This window comes from Anarrhichthys ocellatus, unplaced genomic scaffold (genome assembly GCF_004355925.1).
Source record: "Anarrhichthys ocellatus isolate YVR2014 unplaced genomic scaffold, GSC_Weel_1.0 scaffold43, whole genome shotgun sequence".
NCBI lineage: Eukaryota > Metazoa > Chordata > Actinopteri > Perciformes > Anarhichadidae > Anarrhichthys > Anarrhichthys ocellatus.
In genome coordinates, this window is record NW_022280073.1 from 716,080 (window position 1) to 732,435 (window position 16,356).

Below are 16,356 nucleotides of genomic sequence, written 5' to 3' on the forward strand. Positions count from 1 at the left end.
GATTGCATGATTTACTTTTATTGTGAAGAGCATGAAAACGGAAGTGCTTTTACTTTGAAGAGACAGGAAGTAGAATGGTACGTGTTCTTGACGCCAACAATGTTGATACGTAGAAAACCACATGTCGGTGCAAGAGCGTGTTCTGTTCACTGTAACACTGTAATACTGCAGTTCAGACAGTAAAGTATTCCGTTTGATCTGTAACGAGACGATCGCGCTCGCGTGTGTGTGTGTTTGTGAGACAAGAGTGAAGGACGGTGACGGAGTGTAGGAGGGGTTCTGGACCCAGGTGGGGGGGAAGAAGGAAGTGACGCCACACGAACACAGCTGTTCACTGCCTGGTTCTTGTGTTAAAAATGTCGCTTAATAATAAAAAAAAAAACATATATATATATATATATATATATATAGTTAATTATTGATATTGTGCGTTAACGCATTTTTTTGAAAGTCCGTTGTTCACTGGCAGCGGTGGAGGAATGGAGACTACTGGACATCGCTGGGGTAAAGTCAGCAGACACTCAGATCTCTGTGGTCAACTCAGCAGACACTTACACTTTAGTGTACCTATATGCTGAAATTCATGGTAAACGCATTCAAACGGCACAGATCGGGACCGAGCGAAGGACTTTGTTAGCAGAAAGATTAACGTGAGACAACATCTGGTTTCTTCAGACGAACATCCGGTTTTCAGAATAAGATGCGAACAAAGTATATTCACATTAAGTATAAAACATGCTACCTGCATCTCATGAGTTAAAGGGAAAATACACCTAAACTGTGCGTAAAGTGTCTATATTCTTTGATCGCTGGGTCACCATCATTACCTCAGAGTTACAGCATTATATTGATGAACAGTAGAGCTGCATTCACATGCTCTGACTGTCATGACGACACAAGACACATTTAGATGAAATGTGCTGAAACATGTTATTCATCTTGCACAGCAGTGGAACGTTTCACATAAAGTCAGCACACTGAGCACAGATAGTGAAGAGATAGAACTGCTACTGTGTAAAGGGAATACTGCTGTTAAAAAGCACCTTATGTGTTTAAAGCGTTTGCAAACCAAATGTCATTGCCCTTTTGTTCATATAGCAGTACTTTTAAAATAAAAGTGCACAATACACTACTTTTGAATTCATTATTGAACTTTGCCATAACAATGCGATTAATCGCAAAAAATACATGCGATTAATCGCGATAATTTTTTTTTATCATTTCCCAGCACTAATATATATATATATATACACATATATTGCGACAGGCCTACCTCCATTCTGCTGTGTGTCCCTTATCCGGCTCAGCAACCACGCGATGGCCTCCTCCTTGGTGTTCGAGGCGAGCTCCACCACCACCAGAGGATTGAACCTGGAGCCCCCGCCGTCTGCTGACAGCCCCCGCAGCATCTTCCCTTCTCCCAGGTCACCTGATACGCAAGCTGAGAGGGTTTTATACATCATTTATATTTATTCAAGTAAAAAAATGTATGACTCATTATCTTAATTAAACTTATAATATAAAATAAAACATTACACAAGCTAAATTCTAGAAGTTGAAATTGTTGCTTAAGATCAATAAAAACCTGATAAACTAGATCACCAAATGTCCTCCCTCAGTTCCAGCTTTGAAACAAGGGGGCGCTGTTGTTGCTATTCCCTCATGTTAATAGCCCACAGAGAAGAGAAAAAAGAAAAAAAGAACAGAACAGAGCAAAGTCAAAGTAAATATTGTCACCTATAGTTTACACAAGGTGTGACTACTATGATCTACTGCACGGGGTGACTGGATCTATTCCACACCCACACACAGTGAAGGGAGAACGGAAGACAGAGAGCCTGCAGCTCACTGACAGAAACAGCTGAGGCAGAAAAAGGGAGGAGGCTGGTGACGTTAGTGTGGAAAAGCAGCGTTGGAAAGCGCAGACTGCTCCAGTACAAGTCTGCGTTCGTGACACAGACTGCTCCAGAGCTAAAACATCCCGGTACTCACTCGGATCTGTGTGTCTGCGAAGGAAATGGGCTCTGTTCCAGCCTCGGGAACAGTCAGATTAGATTTAGAAACAACATACGACTGTGCGTAGTTCGTTTTTGAGAGTCTGGAGGCTGCTGCGCCCGGTGGACTGGAGTAAGTTAAGAAGTTCCACGTCACAAGCGGCGCAGCAGGCTCGGTCGCGCCCACCGACGTGACAGCAGCTCTGGTATCGATGTGGACGTGATGTCGAAATCAATCACGACGCGCGCTCACATTTAAGACTTTACAAACTGATTTTACAGAGAAGAGATATACATATTTAGCTTTCCCATGATCCCACAGGCTACAACTGGAACTACCAAACCAAAGAGGAGCAATTGTTTAAGTGTGGTTGTAAAGAAGATTTTTTGGGAGTAATAATCACATCCATTGTGCCATGCACTCTTCAGTGAGATGGACAACTATACTGTATATGTAATGGAGCCATGGGTCATTTATGGAACTTAATCAATTACACCTGTGCTTTTTCATGCTAATCATTTGCAAAGTGCGATATTTATGTTCACATATGCTAATTATATTAGAAGCCCCTTGAATCCCACTGTAGCTTATATGGTTTATAATGAAATAAATACAAAGCCTGCGTTTCTCGCTAGACTGTCAATACTTCTATCTTTTTATGGTACATTAGAACATATTAAAAACGGGAGTGAAGTTATTTGTGTTCGTAAAGCTATCAATGACTTTGAAACGCTAGCCTAGTACTTAATTGAAGAAGACATACGTACGGTAACGGTTTCACACATAACATGTTAGTGAACCAAAAGCTGTCAGATCGTACTAAATAATCTATGTTACGTTGAAGACATTTTTTTTTGCATTTATCTCGCAACTTACCAGGTCCTCTCCACTGCTGAGCAGCAGCAGCAGTCTTCTTCTTCTTGTTTGAGGTTTGTTGGCGGTTGGCAAACAATGAATTAGTGCATTACCGCCACCAACTGGTATGGAGTGTGGATCAGGATGTCTAATAGGCTACTTGCATACAAAATGAAATTCAAAAGGAAAAGAAAAAAGAAACAAAACAAAACAACGAGCTTATATTTTCGTAATAATATTAATTAATCTAAATTATTGAAATAATACTTGATAACACTCACTTTTTGAGTTATTTTGCAGAATATCCACTATATCAAACCGTACCTTCATCTTGCCGAGATCTCCAATCAGCTGCCCTCTTTCCTGCTCATATTTCTGACATTGTACAATTACATGCTCTATTGTTTCCTCTTGCTCACAATAGTCACATTTTCCTGTTTACCTATTTTTTTAAGCATACCATTTAGGCCTGTATGACCAAATCTAAGCCTTGATATTACAGTTTCCTCTCTCCTGTTCTTTCCTGCACATCTCATTTCTCCCACTTTCCTCTGAACTCGGTAAAACCATCGTCCTTTCCTGTCTTCTTCCCATTGCTTCTGCCACCTTTCCTTCAACCTCTGTTTAATGGTACTTTTTGTTTCTGATTTACTGAAGCTGACTGCAACATTAATACAACTATTTTTTGTGGCCTCTTTTGCAGCTTTATCTGCCATCTCATTTCCTATGACCCCAACATGTGCTGGTACCCATAGGAATATGACTGTCAGACCCATCATTTGAATTCTGTATAATGTTTGTTGTATTTCTATAAGGATGTCTGGTCTACTGTCTGAAAGGCTGTTCTGTAAGCTGGCTAATGACGAACTTGAATCTGAACAAATGATTGCCCTCAATGGTCTTGTGTCCTCTATTCACTGTAGTGCTGACATTATTGCCAGCATTTCCCCTGTGTACACTGATACTCCCTCAGTGATCATTTTCCCTATTTTAATATTAAATTCTGGGACAATAAATGCCACTCCTACCTTGTTTCCTAAATTCTTTGATGCATCTGTAAAAGCCTGGATATAACTGTGGTAACTGTCGATATGTGCCTGTATTGTATGCCAATTGAAATGATCTGCTCTAGCCTTGTTCTTCTTTTTTAATAATGTAAAGTCCACTGTTGCATCAGGAAGTATCCACGGTGCTATTGTTGGTAATGGGACTGTTGGACTGATGTTTAATTTAGCTATGCCAAGTTCTGTTTCTTTCTGTGCTACTGTCCAGCCAAAGCTTCTTGTCTTTTGTTTCTCCTTTTCCCAGCAAGGTTTCAACGTTTCCTGTGTTGGATGTTCTTCACTGTTTTCCCTGTAGATTTGCCCAATAACTCAATGCTAACTGTGTTCTTCGTAGTTCTAGCGGCATTTCACCCATTTCACCCTGTAATGCAGCCGTTGGGGTTGTTTTAAAGGCACCGGTGCATATTCTTAATGCCTGATATTGAATAATATCCAGTTTTTTAAGAGATGTGCTTGCTGCTGATCCATACACCACACACCCATAATCTAATATAGATCTAATTAATCCACTGTATATGGCTTTCAAAGCAATTCTATCTGCCCCCCATTCACTTCCCACCAAACGAGCAGCAGCAGTGTTTAGGGAATGTTTAGAAAAGCCAGTTCCGGAGTGTCTCACGCTCTGAAGACGGGTGCGCTCGTTTTGCGTTACAGTGTGAGAAAAGAAGCGCGCGATGAGCGGGGGCAGAAGCGTGACGCACGGGCGTCGCGGAATTGAGCCGCGGAAGGCACCGCTCGGCGGAGTTATCTCGACCAACGAAGCAAACGTATTAGATCATATCGAGGCTACGTCAGAGTCGCTCGCGCCACGAGAGTTACAGTATGGCCGAGCAAGCGGTGACAGGAGCGAACAGCGGGTGAGTGTTTTCCTCCGACCCAACTCGCGTCAATGTTTGTAAAATATATTGAACGATTCATATTTAACCCGTTACCAGCATGTTGTTGTCATACACCGTCAAAGTTCAATACGTTGTGAAAAGTCAGGCTGAAGTTCAGGTAAACAAACAAAACATGGTGCCCCGAGGTGTATCCATGCTGTTGGTAGTACTTTGTGGAACAGACCTCAAAGTTACCAGAGTAACGTCACCACTGATGGTTTAGAAAAGATGGCACGGTTTGAATGTCGTCCCTACAGCGCATTGAATAGCGTTACGCGCGCCACCCTACTGACAGCCATCATCAGCTGTACCGTGACCACTATCTCATCGGGCAACAATCACTTTTTGTTTCATTTCGTTCTGGCTTCAGGGTTCTCCAGAGAATGATGTCTGTTGTTGGTGCCCACAGTCTGGTCAGCAGCGTGTGGGGCTACGTGGACACCACAATAAAGTAAGTCTGTTTTTGTTGTTGTTGTTTTTACCCACCCATCCACATAACGAAGCAGGCATGTGGTGTGGCCCTCTTAAATCATCACAAGACTGTTTAAGATGCAACATTGTTTCTGCTTAGAGATGTGTTTTTCTTGTTGTTGTTAAATATCAGACACAAATTATTATTCCATGTAAACATTCTTACATTTCTGAAATCATGTCTGTATGGGGTGTGTTCCCACACTTACAGTGTCTATCACTCGCTCCTGTAATGTTGTTTTAATTAACTAGTTGCTTTTAGTCTTACTGGAGCACTCGCATGATGCACTTTCCAGCAGTTGGCAAACATTATAATTAAATACAATGTAATAGCTCAAATTAGATCAGTTTAATACAACATCCCTGAATTAAATCCTAGTTTCATAACGGTTATAAATAATGCAGTTTTTTTATTTTCTCTGCCAGAGTGAAAGGCGGTAGGGAGATCATGCGTTCGCTCTCGTGCGTATCTGTCTGTCTGTCCACGGCTTATCTTACATACCGCTGTCCCCCGCTATCAGCCTCATCTTTACTGTGCTCATTTATCACCGTATGCTCAAGGATTTCTCGTAGTTGCGGTAATTCACAATCAATTGACTGTTTTAACTGTCATTGAATGCAGAGTCCGTGCCCCTCTTAACCGGCCGGTAGGCGCAGCAAGTGATCGGCAACTGCTTCAGTGGCAAAAGGCATTTCCAGCGATGGGCTAGGCTAAGAACAAGCCTTACTTTAGTCTATCGAAGGGCCACATTATTGTCGTGGTTCAAAAAGTGACATTCATCGAACAGTTTGGTTTCATTTTTAACCGGTGCATCCGCAGATTAATAAACAAGAGGGGAGATTTCTGGTTGAAACTGCTCCCTTTGGAGGCTGGTGTGTGTGTGGTGCTGCCAAATTCTATTGCATTACACTGACAGGTGTTTTCTAATATTTTGGCCATCCCAGTATTTATGAAGGTAGACAAAAGAAGCCTCTCAACTAACAACTGTACTGGTCGTTGTGTTACGACACAATTCTGCACATAAAGAACAATTATCTTGCAACGTCAAACAAGGCCATACACAAAGAAATAATGTACGTGGAGTGTGGACCACTTAACCTGGAGGTAAAATAGAAAATCGGGATGCAAAATCTCTCAAAAACAACATGAGAAAACCAGCCTGTTCTCACTCCCAACTCCTCAAATAAGTCAGCTGGACTGACTGGAGACAATGGAGTCACGTATGAGGAGTGTCTGGATCTGGTTGAACTTCTGCTATTTTCTTCGTTCGTTTCCTCTGCAGAAACTTTATTTTGGCATCTCCACACATTGTCACACAGGGGTTACCAAACTCTGTAGCTAGATGACCTAACACATAAAAATAACTACTTCATGAACTAGATAATAATCAGTGTTTTTGTCACAGCCTTGCTCTCTTTAATGTCCTGTCCCCTAAACCACACTGCGTCAGCAGAGCCCGCCTATGAATTTAGGGAAGTACCTTCCTCTTTACTCACCGAGCAGCTGATGCAGAGATGATCCAACACAGCTGACCAGAGCAGATCGCTCCTAAACACAAAAATGCTCACATTCAGTCCTCATGGATGCTCTTTTTAATAAACTTATTGCCTTATGATGTTATATATCTCGGCTTCGGTCTGAATCCTTTAAGCGTAGTCACTATGATTATTTGAAGTTGAGTTGTTTTTTTCTGTCCGTGAAGGTGGTGCTGGATCCCCAGCTGGCTGCCGTCATGGTGTCCCACCTCTCAGATCCAGCTGCAGACTGCAGAGGACATGATGCTGCGATGTAAGGATCAGCTTCTCTGGCTTTTAGTTCCCACGTGTGTCCGTCAAAAACGTGGGCGCTTTATTCATTGAAAGAGTAATGATTGCGTGGTACAAGCTTCATTTTTACCGTTAACCTTTTTTGTACATACTGGACATAATTTCAGCAGAGATGAGAGCGTGTCACGCATAGCAGTTTGTTGTGTAAGACAAAATATACATTTTCCACCATAAAATACTGCGTGAATGAAATGTTTGTTATAATCACCTGGTGTAAATTATTCTTTTATTTATTTTTGCTTGGATAACAAAAATCCCTTTCTTCAGCCATTTTCAACATACAAACAAATAGTGATTAAAATGGTTTATGTTAAATTGGCTTAAAAATCTAAACAGCGCTCTTTTAGCCATATTGCCCAGTCCTACCGTCATGCAAAGGGCCTTACTAGAACCAAGTTCTTCGGCTTGTCCCCATAGGTGAGCCCTTTTTGGTTCTTAGAAGAACCTCTTGTAAAGGTTCACAGCGGGTTCTTCCGAGAACCCAACTCTTACTGTATATAGGCCAAGGGTTTCCCCTCAAGAACCCACCTAGGGTTCCTCATTTGGCTCCTAAAGGGGTGGGGCTGATGTGGTGCAGTGCGAACCTCCAACATTCATGGTTCACAATCACAGTTTCTGGGAGTGTTTGGGTCTGGAGGATCTATTAACATCCATGTTTTAAACAATCCTTAAAGGAGTCTTTCTTCCAAAAAGGGTTCTTTGGATGAAGCAGGACGTCAGCCCTTCGGAACCCATTTTTCTCTCATGGGTTTAAAAGTACACCAATGCACTGTGGTCTGGTACGCATCCTGGGCGTAACCATCATACTCAAACAAGATGCCATTTTGACCACAAGATGGTCAAATTGACCAACTAGTAGGAATAAACACAAATGACATAAGAGTGAGGCAGTGAAACTGTATCTTTGACCTATTTCATTTCTTCCCTTTCAGTTAAAAGAAGAATTGCCACCATTCTTTTGCCGTTCTGTTTCAGCTCTACATCCCTCTCCTTCCCTGCTGTTTGCTTTCTCTTCAGGTGTAGAAAGCCCTTTCTCCAAACAGCACGTCCCCGTCTCCAATGGCAGCCTGCTGTGGACCCTGACCATCAGCGACGAACGCGTCAAAGACAAAACCCCCATGGTACTGCTCCATGGGTTCGGAGGTGGCGTGGGCCTTTGGGCTCAGAACCTGGACGCGCTCTCCCAGCGTCGGCCCGTCTTCGCCGTGGACCTGCTGGGCTTCGGACAGAGCAGCAGGCCCCTGTTCTCTGTGGACGCCCACGAGGCAGAGGACCAGTTTGTGGAGTCTATAGAGCAATGGAGGGCCAAAGTGGGTCTTGAGTCCATGATACTGCTGGGACACAACCTGGGAGGATTCCTGGCTGTGTCGTACTCTATCAAATACCCTGGCAGGTGGGTTCAGATTATGGGACTCCTCTCATCGTAACGTTTGCTTGCTTTTCATTGAAAAGGATCTTTTATCCTTCGGTGCTGATCTTGTTGATATGAGGCGCATTTGGTGTGATAAGAGTTCCACCGTGGGCAAAGCAACGCTGTAGTTCAATGTGAAACATTTATGAGCGACACTGAGTGGTGAAGGACGGCAGGTTTTTGTAATATTTCAAGTTATGATCAGAATCTCGACAGGAACTTGAGCTAGGCTGTTATATTAGATTCATCTTACAGGTGAGAGTATGATGGACAATGTATAGGACCATTGGAACTGTTGCTCCTTAAATTAATTGTTAGATGCACGGGTGGGTGATGGAGGCAAAATTATTATAACGGAAATTATGAACATGCACATGACAAAATAAAAGGTGTTGCTAATAGCGAAGAAGCTACAGAGAATTTTCCCCTCCAGCTCTGCTCGGCTTCGGCTCATTGTTTATCCGTCCGGCCCAAAGTTAACGCAGGTTTAATCGGCTAAAGAAGGCCGAGTGAAACACAATAAGTGAGTAAGTGGACCTTGAGTGGACATTGTTTTGACCAAAGACCAAAGTCGTAATACAGCAGGATTATCCTTTAATCATGACTTGAAGAACAAAGAGGCAGATGGAGAAACGCGACTCTTAACATAGCCGTATAGCCAGCATGTGATTAGGATATAGCTGTAGCGGTGTGCCTGCAATAGCAGCAGTGTCCTCCGAGCCTCTCTCCTGCCACTAGACTGTATCTCCCCCGAATCATCTCGCCTCGTCGCTTCTCCAGCTCTAAGCTTCCAGCAGGCGCCCTGGCTCTCCTCTAGGGACGACTGATAAAATGTCCTCAATCTCTTATCGCCCTCCTTCATCAGTAATGCTTCAGAAAAGAAAATCCCTCTTCCTGTCCCCTTTCTGTTATCTCAGTGTTCCAAATAGCCTTTACGTTCAACTGGGGACATACTGTGTGTCCCTATTAAGGCTGAACTGTGCTCATTGTTCATGCTATGGCTGTTTACTTAAAGGACAACATGATAGCTTACAAATTGAGGGCCCAGAGATCATTTGTACTGTGTGTATTGTTAGACCATGTGATGCAGTTGCCATGGATTTTGGATTGTTTCTGATGAATGGGCAGTGTGTCCCATAGCCTGTGTATAAGAAGTGGACGTAGTCAATGTGACGTCACCCATCGCTTTGGGGTTTTGAAGCCTCAAGTTCGTCATTTTGGCCGTCGCCATCTTGTTTTTTTGCAACCAGAAGTGACACGAAATGGTGGCGCTAAGTACAACGCTGAAAAATACATTTTTAGGCGACCGAAAATGTTTACGATTAACTTTTATTAACTGAAAACACACTGTGAAAGGGTTTTAAGTTCTAAGACAAAACACCGCCGTTCAGTCTTAAAATATACAGTGTTTCTGGTTTATGCCAACTTATCTTCATAGCTGTTGGTTTTGATAGCATTGTATTCACCAAAGTAATTGCTTAGATTTAAGAGCATGGCGACATCGCTACGGCAAAGTCAGACAGGGCGAGAAACAGAAGTCTGCTGGTGAGACCACCTGTCTGTGAACGAACCATGAGTGTAGCCGAATGATCCAAACCACTTTACCTGGAAGTAAAACTGCAAATAGGGATAGAAAGTGTCTCGAAGACAACATGAGAAAAGCGGCCTGTTCACACCCCCAGCTTGTCAAATTCGTCAGCTTGGTTAATGGCCCACTTAAACCTATGACGCTCGACATGGCGGGGGTAAAGGAGGTCAGGTGACATAGTCTATAGAGCGAGGAAGTCCTCATAGGGTGGATGTATGGGTCAAGATAGAAGGACTTTGCTCTTTACCTGCTTTGCTAAACACTTTTTACTTCTGTCTGCTCTGTTGCTGTTGTTTGCAATGTTCATGCTGTTAGCTGTTAGCTGCTAGCTGCTAGCCGCCGGCTGAGCCGTCGCCATGTTGAGAACGGTGTGGAGGATATCCCTCAATCATATATGTACTCTGAATTCCTATAGTGCTCATTTTAAAGCTTTACAATTCAGAGAATGAATGAATGACTGATGTTGGTGAAAAGAAAAATTAAACACTGTGGAGGGAAAAAATAACAAAAAAGGGCATTAAAATCAATGTTGTTGCTAATCATTGACGTATCCCAAAATGTAAAAAGTAAGTATTCAAAAGTATAAAGAAAATAATAATAATGTTTTGTTGTTGTTTATAACAACAGGGGCATTATGTAAACAAACTACATTTTAAGGGTTAACATTCTGCAAATTAATGAATATTTGGTAGTCATGATCAGGACTGATTAATATTAAATGAATATTAAAGTGTAATGTTATGGCAGTCAGTCATGTTAAGATGTATATGAGGGTCTGTAAAAACCAAACATGAAATAGACCCACTAACAGGTGAAGGTGTGTTTACCGTCTTTGTCTCCGGCCTACAGAGTAAAGCACATCGTGCTGGTGGAGCCCTGGGGTTTCCCTGAGACCCCGGACACAGTGGAGGCAGACCGTCCCATCCCGGTGTGGATCAAAGCCCTCGGAGCCATGTTCAGTCCCTTCAACCCACTGGCTGGCCTGAGACTGGTTGGACCACTCGGTAAATCAATGAGATCAGATGGAACCCTTAATGATGAAAATAAGGAGAATATGAATGCAGGGTTAATTAAAGAGTAACAGAGCATCTATAGCATACAGAGAGGAAATATGAAAATGTATGCAGTACGAATGCATTAAATGAATGAATAATAATGTGATTATAGGGTTGAATCGAGGCTCTGTAAAGAGAAAAGAGGGCATTGTTAATACGGTTTGCTAATGTTATTATAGCTGTGAGCATCTTTGAGTATTCCTTATACTTTTTTTTTCTTAATGTAAAGAAAACTAGTTCAACTACTAATTAAAAACTAGTCACATGATGAGCACATGATGTCTTTGTCAAGTGAAAGCGTTGTTCCGTTTGTGCCCTCTGATCCTCCTAATGTCCGATGTAATGAAGCAGCCCTACTTTCTTAATGGCTACATGCTTGGTTTTAACACTTGGGCGGGCCCTCTGTGGCCCCTGCAGGGCCCTCTCTGGTCCAGACTCTGAGGCCCGACTTCAAGAGGAAGTTCTCCTCCATGTTTGCTGACAACACGGTGGCAGAGTACATCTACCACCTGAACGTGCAAACCCCCAGGTCAGTCGTCGCCACGGCCGCTCTTCTTGATAACCGCGATGAAAGCAATTTGTTCTTTACCCTCGTTGCAGTCATCCGTTAACGTCATGTCTCTTCTTCTTCTTCTTCTTCTTCTTCGTCGTTACAGTGGGGAAACAGCCTTTAAGAATATGACCGTAAACTACGGCTGGGCTGTGAGGCCGATGCTGCAACGGATGGACCAGCTTCAGCCCAAGATCCCCATCACCATCATCTACGGATCCCGATCCAGCATAGACAGCAACTCGGGAAGAACCATCAAAGACATGAGGCCACACTCTCGTGTGGAGAACACAGTAAGTTCAGAGAGAGGGGGGGAGGGAATTTATGCGCTTTTACCTATTTTTTTTAAATTCAGCGTATTTATTTGTACTCTATTGATGGACTTTATCTGCAAGGTTATTATTGAGGCGGAAGCGACTGGAATGTATCAGACTTCATAGAAGGTAAATGAGTTTCCCAGTGTTTCCAGGGAAACCAGAACGTTTCCTGGGGGAAATACCTGTGCCTGAGTGTTTGATCCTAAGTATATCATATGTGCTGGAACAAAGACTCCTTCAGAAAACCTCACTCAATCTCCCGCGTAGCTGCCGCACATCTACTGTACTGCTGTCAGACTGTAAATCACTATCTTTTCCGCTTTCAGCTTTGTACGTACAGGCTGTTACTTTCAAGTCATCTTCATGGAAGTTTAAGGGGAACTAGGCCCATTTTATTAAATTTTTTTTATTTGTATTCATCTGTGTTATACCTATGGTCTAAGACAGTTAAAAAAAATACTTCACGTAACCAACTCTGCCAAATCAAACCAAACTGGGGCTAAAATTCTAATTAGTACTGCTCCATAGACAATCAATTGGGAAAGATGTTAAAATCAATCTCCCATTTATTGTCTATGGAACAGCTCCATACTTTATACTTGATGACAGAGAGTAGCTCGTGTTCACACATGTCGATTGAAGTTTCCTTGTCCTTTGACTTCAAATATTGGAATTCTTAAAAAGACATATTTTTGGTCTTACCTGCAACTACAGTGAAATAGTTTCTACATGAAAGTGCTCACAACAAGGTCTGTCTTATCCTGGGTAACCGGGTCATGATTTCTGGAGAGAGAAACCACTGTTGAGGTTTTTTGGCGCCTCGAGCACCACAAGCCGAGTGCCATCTAGTCCCAATATATTGGGGAGAAGGCAGACATCTCTATGGCCGAAATTTGCAAAACTAGGCAAATCACAATGTAGATTGTTAAATAGCACGACAGGTAAGAGGGAAATTAGGTTTAATTTAGGTGGTGTTCCCCTTTAAATCCTAGAAATAACACTCTAAAATGGCTGCATGCAGTCCTTACTGAACCCACTGACTCAGCACTATTGAGATAGTCATATGTTCCCATTTAATAACCACTGGCTAACAACAGTCATTTAAAGAGGAATTTAAGACGAGCAAGGAAGTAATATAAGAGGGTGAAACAGTAAGGGCCTTATGAATAAATAATAGAGAGACGCCCAACCATAGCACACCGCTCTTAATGATGAGGATTCTAATTATCACCAGTAATAAACCTGAACGCACAGCGATAAACAGCATCCAAGGGCTTCAGAAGCATTCATGTATAAAATGTCATTCCTACAGAGGAAACCTTGAGTTTAGATTATGTCACCACACGACCATTACCCAGATACAAAAGGAACCTCTAAGCTCACAGTAACAAATGTTGAAAAGGAATAAGGGGCATTGCTAAGATGTACAAAATAATGTATTTAAAATAAAAAAATCAATAATAATCCCAATTCCTTATATTTTCCAATTTTCCAATCTCTTGTGATTCCTACTACTGCATAATAAATCTCCGTACTGCCCCCAGGCAGTGTTAATGGTGATCATATAGGCTTATAAAGCTGACTGTAGCGTGCTGCAGTCCTAAAACCCAGAAATGAGTCGGAATTATCACACTTCGGGCTCCAAATATGGCTTAAAAAAGATGGTTGTCTAAATGAGACGATTAAACGTGCTCACTAAATGTGACCGGGTGTAGGTGGTTTATAGACTAACGTTAGCTTTTTACCTCTATTATTGACGTCCTGTTCTGGATGTTCATGATAGCTTTTACTGGAAATGTTTTTAAATTACATTACATTTTACATTACATTACAGTCATTTAGCAGACGCAAAGCGACTTACACTATTCACTTGTCTCTCCAAATGTCTCTAAATGTCTCTCCATCTTCTTTTTTGTAATAGCGGTTAAAACCCCCTCTCTTTGTATGTTTCCTCCTGTCTCGAATCAGACGATCCGTGGAGCCGGACACTACGTGTACGCCGACCAGCCGGAGGACTTCAACCACAGAGTCTTGGAAGCGTGTGACGAAGTGGACTGAAGCGGAGACGAGCCTTGGACACTGAACTCTGGAGACCAATAACAGACTTAACTTCAGCAGGAAGCAGGACACGCAGGATTCCACTTCCTTAAAGCACGAATATTTTTACATCATGTGAAAACAAGTGTGAATAGACACCGTTTGTTCTGCATGTTTTTGTGAGAAAACACAATGAGACTCAATATTTTAGGACAAGCCTTTCTAATATGATATAATGATATTATATTTAGTCACATCTTAAATGATATCGAACTGAAACCGAATCAATGTCATTCAAAAAAGCTCAGTTACAGTGTCGGGTGTTAGGTGTTTCCTGTATAGAGCTCAACCTGCGGCTTGTGGTCTCTCCATACGAGTCTGACGCAGACAGGAAGAGCCCCCTTCAGTACATGACTGCATCAGCACCATGAAGCAGCTATAGATTTATCTGCAGCAAACAATATTCTCTTTTATAGCGGATGTCCTCTGTGCTTGATTTTTGGCTTTTTTTTATTCCACTACAAAATGTAATTTTGATTGCATTAGTTATGAATGTGAACCTGGATGGTTGTTTTTAAACCTACGAGACTGTTTTACACTCTACTGCTGTCTACAAAAAACATTTTGAACACATGATCTTAATATGCGATGTACAGATTAAGCCTGGAAATAATCATTTGATGAATTTTAGAGAAATGCCAGTTAAAGTTGCTTCTTAATGCTAAACTCAACTGGAGCCTTATATATATGATGCCTCAATGCCTAATATCTACCTACACTGCAGCCTTAAACTGCATTTTCTCTACTGTCCAGCACGGGGCGACTCCTCTGGCAGTGTTATCGTATAGAAGTCTATGAGAAAATGACTCTACTTCTCTCTTGATTTATTACCTCAGTAAACATTGTAAACATGAGTTTATGGTCTCAATCTCTAGTTTCAAGTCTTCTTCAGTACAGCATGATGTTCATTTAGTAGATTATGCTCCATTTAGAGTCAAATAGACATCTGTGTCTAATAACATATATATATATATATCCACAAATACTTAAAAGTTGGATATTAGTCATAATAATAAACCTAAATGTTTGAGATGTCCTCTGTTGCTGTAGAGCAACTTTCTGAAGTCTGGACAAACATTGCTTGTTGATATCATCAGGGTAATCTCAGTTTGCACATAACAAATGTACAGCAGTTTAGTCAAGCTGCATTATGGGAAGTATAAGACAGTGATTTTAGAAAATTCTATAAGTCAGGATTCTTGACCTCTGGTGCATTGGATTTGACCACTTTTATCTCTCTCTCTCTCTCTCTCTCTCTCTCTCTCTCTCTCTCTCTCTCTCAAGTCACCTAATTTAATAAAAGTGCAGTAAGAGTAACTGCAGTGTTTCATTGCATTAAAATGATCTACGTATTAAAGAAACCAGTGGATAGTGTGCTCAGCCTATATATGGGCATACCTGTCTACCCCTTCTGGTGCTACTTTAGAAAGAATTCATTCAGTTGAACACAGTTGGTGTCGTAATCGAAATGCTGTCATGTAATCTGCATCTACAATATGAAAGGCAGGAGCTCGTAGAGTTTAAAGAGGCGATCGGAAGAAAGTCACGATGCAAACACGTTACTGGGAAATACTTCCTTGAATTAGTTGCTTAACAGTCGTAAAAATAAAATTGCACAAGTTATATTGCTAAAAACAAAGTTTCCTCCTGTGATATTTCAAAATTGTGAACACAAATAAATTGTTGGCTATGATCATTGTTCACCTGCTGCTCTGCATGGTGAATAATGAAGGTCTCATTTGAATCCATATTTTTAAATCATTAAGTCCCTTAGCAGTGAAGAGAGACGATCCCGAAGCGTTTGTGTTCTCTGTAGTTCCCCTCACGGCCACTAGAGAGCGCTCATGTAAATGAGGAGACGTGGAGCTTGTGTACAAATGTGACAGTCTCCTCTCTGTTGAGCTAATATCTCAGCTCATTTCCAACTTTTTTTAAATCTCATTAGCAGAGAGAGAGAGAGCAGTCTGAAACTAACATGAGGTATGTTTTCCACATTGATAATTACCAAAAGGGTGTTTGAGGACAGAGGAGGACACAAGTAAATGGGCCGAGGGTCCCTCCGTTTCCATCCCTTGGATCCAAACTCAACATTAAAACAGACATCGACCGTAAAAAGACATCCTATCTGCTTTGATTCTCTCTGCTCATTGATCGATGCAGGGGAAATATGCAAGCTCATGTAAAAGTCACGTGTCCGGAAGGCAGATTGTCCCACTCAGCTGTTAGGGGAGGTTTCTCTCTGTGGTTC

The 16,356-nt window shown here is 41.8% G+C and overlaps 2 protein-coding genes across 7 annotated transcripts in view; one reads left to right on the top strand and one right to left on the bottom strand.

Moving 5' to 3' along the window:
- Positions 1-2,908, bottom strand: part of ano10a (anoctamin 10a) — a 54,174-nt gene extending 51,266 nt beyond the window's left edge. The window contains exons 1-2 of one of the 6 annotated variants that reach the window (XM_031868647.1): positions 1,586-2,908; positions 1,274-1,441 (exon numbers count right to left, since the gene is read on the bottom strand). In XM_031868647.1, coding sequence (XP_031724507.1) covers positions 1,274-1,409 — 136 coding nt within the window. In that variant the 5' untranslated portion in view covers positions 1,410-1,441; positions 1,586-2,908. The remainder of the gene's footprint in view (positions 1-1,273; positions 1,442-1,585) is intronic. The other 5 variants (XM_031868646.1, XM_031868644.1, XM_031868643.1 and 2 more) reach the window with 5 other exon arrangements.
- Positions 2,909-4,709: 1,801 nt separating this feature from the next.
- Positions 4,710-14,938, top strand: abhd5a (abhydrolase domain containing 5, lysophosphatidic acid acyltransferase a). The gene is made up of 8 exons (XM_031868691.1): positions 4,710-4,771; positions 5,163-5,243; positions 6,967-7,052; positions 8,108-8,483; positions 10,939-11,093; positions 11,562-11,673; positions 11,801-11,987; positions 13,980-14,938. The coding sequence occupies exons 1-8, from the start codon at positions 4,737-4,739 to the stop codon at positions 14,067-14,069; spliced, it is 1,122 nt and encodes a 373-aa protein (XP_031724551.1). The 5' UTR covers positions 4,710-4,736; the 3' UTR covers positions 14,070-14,938.
- The last annotated feature ends 1,418 nt before the right edge of the window (positions 14,939-16,356 follow it).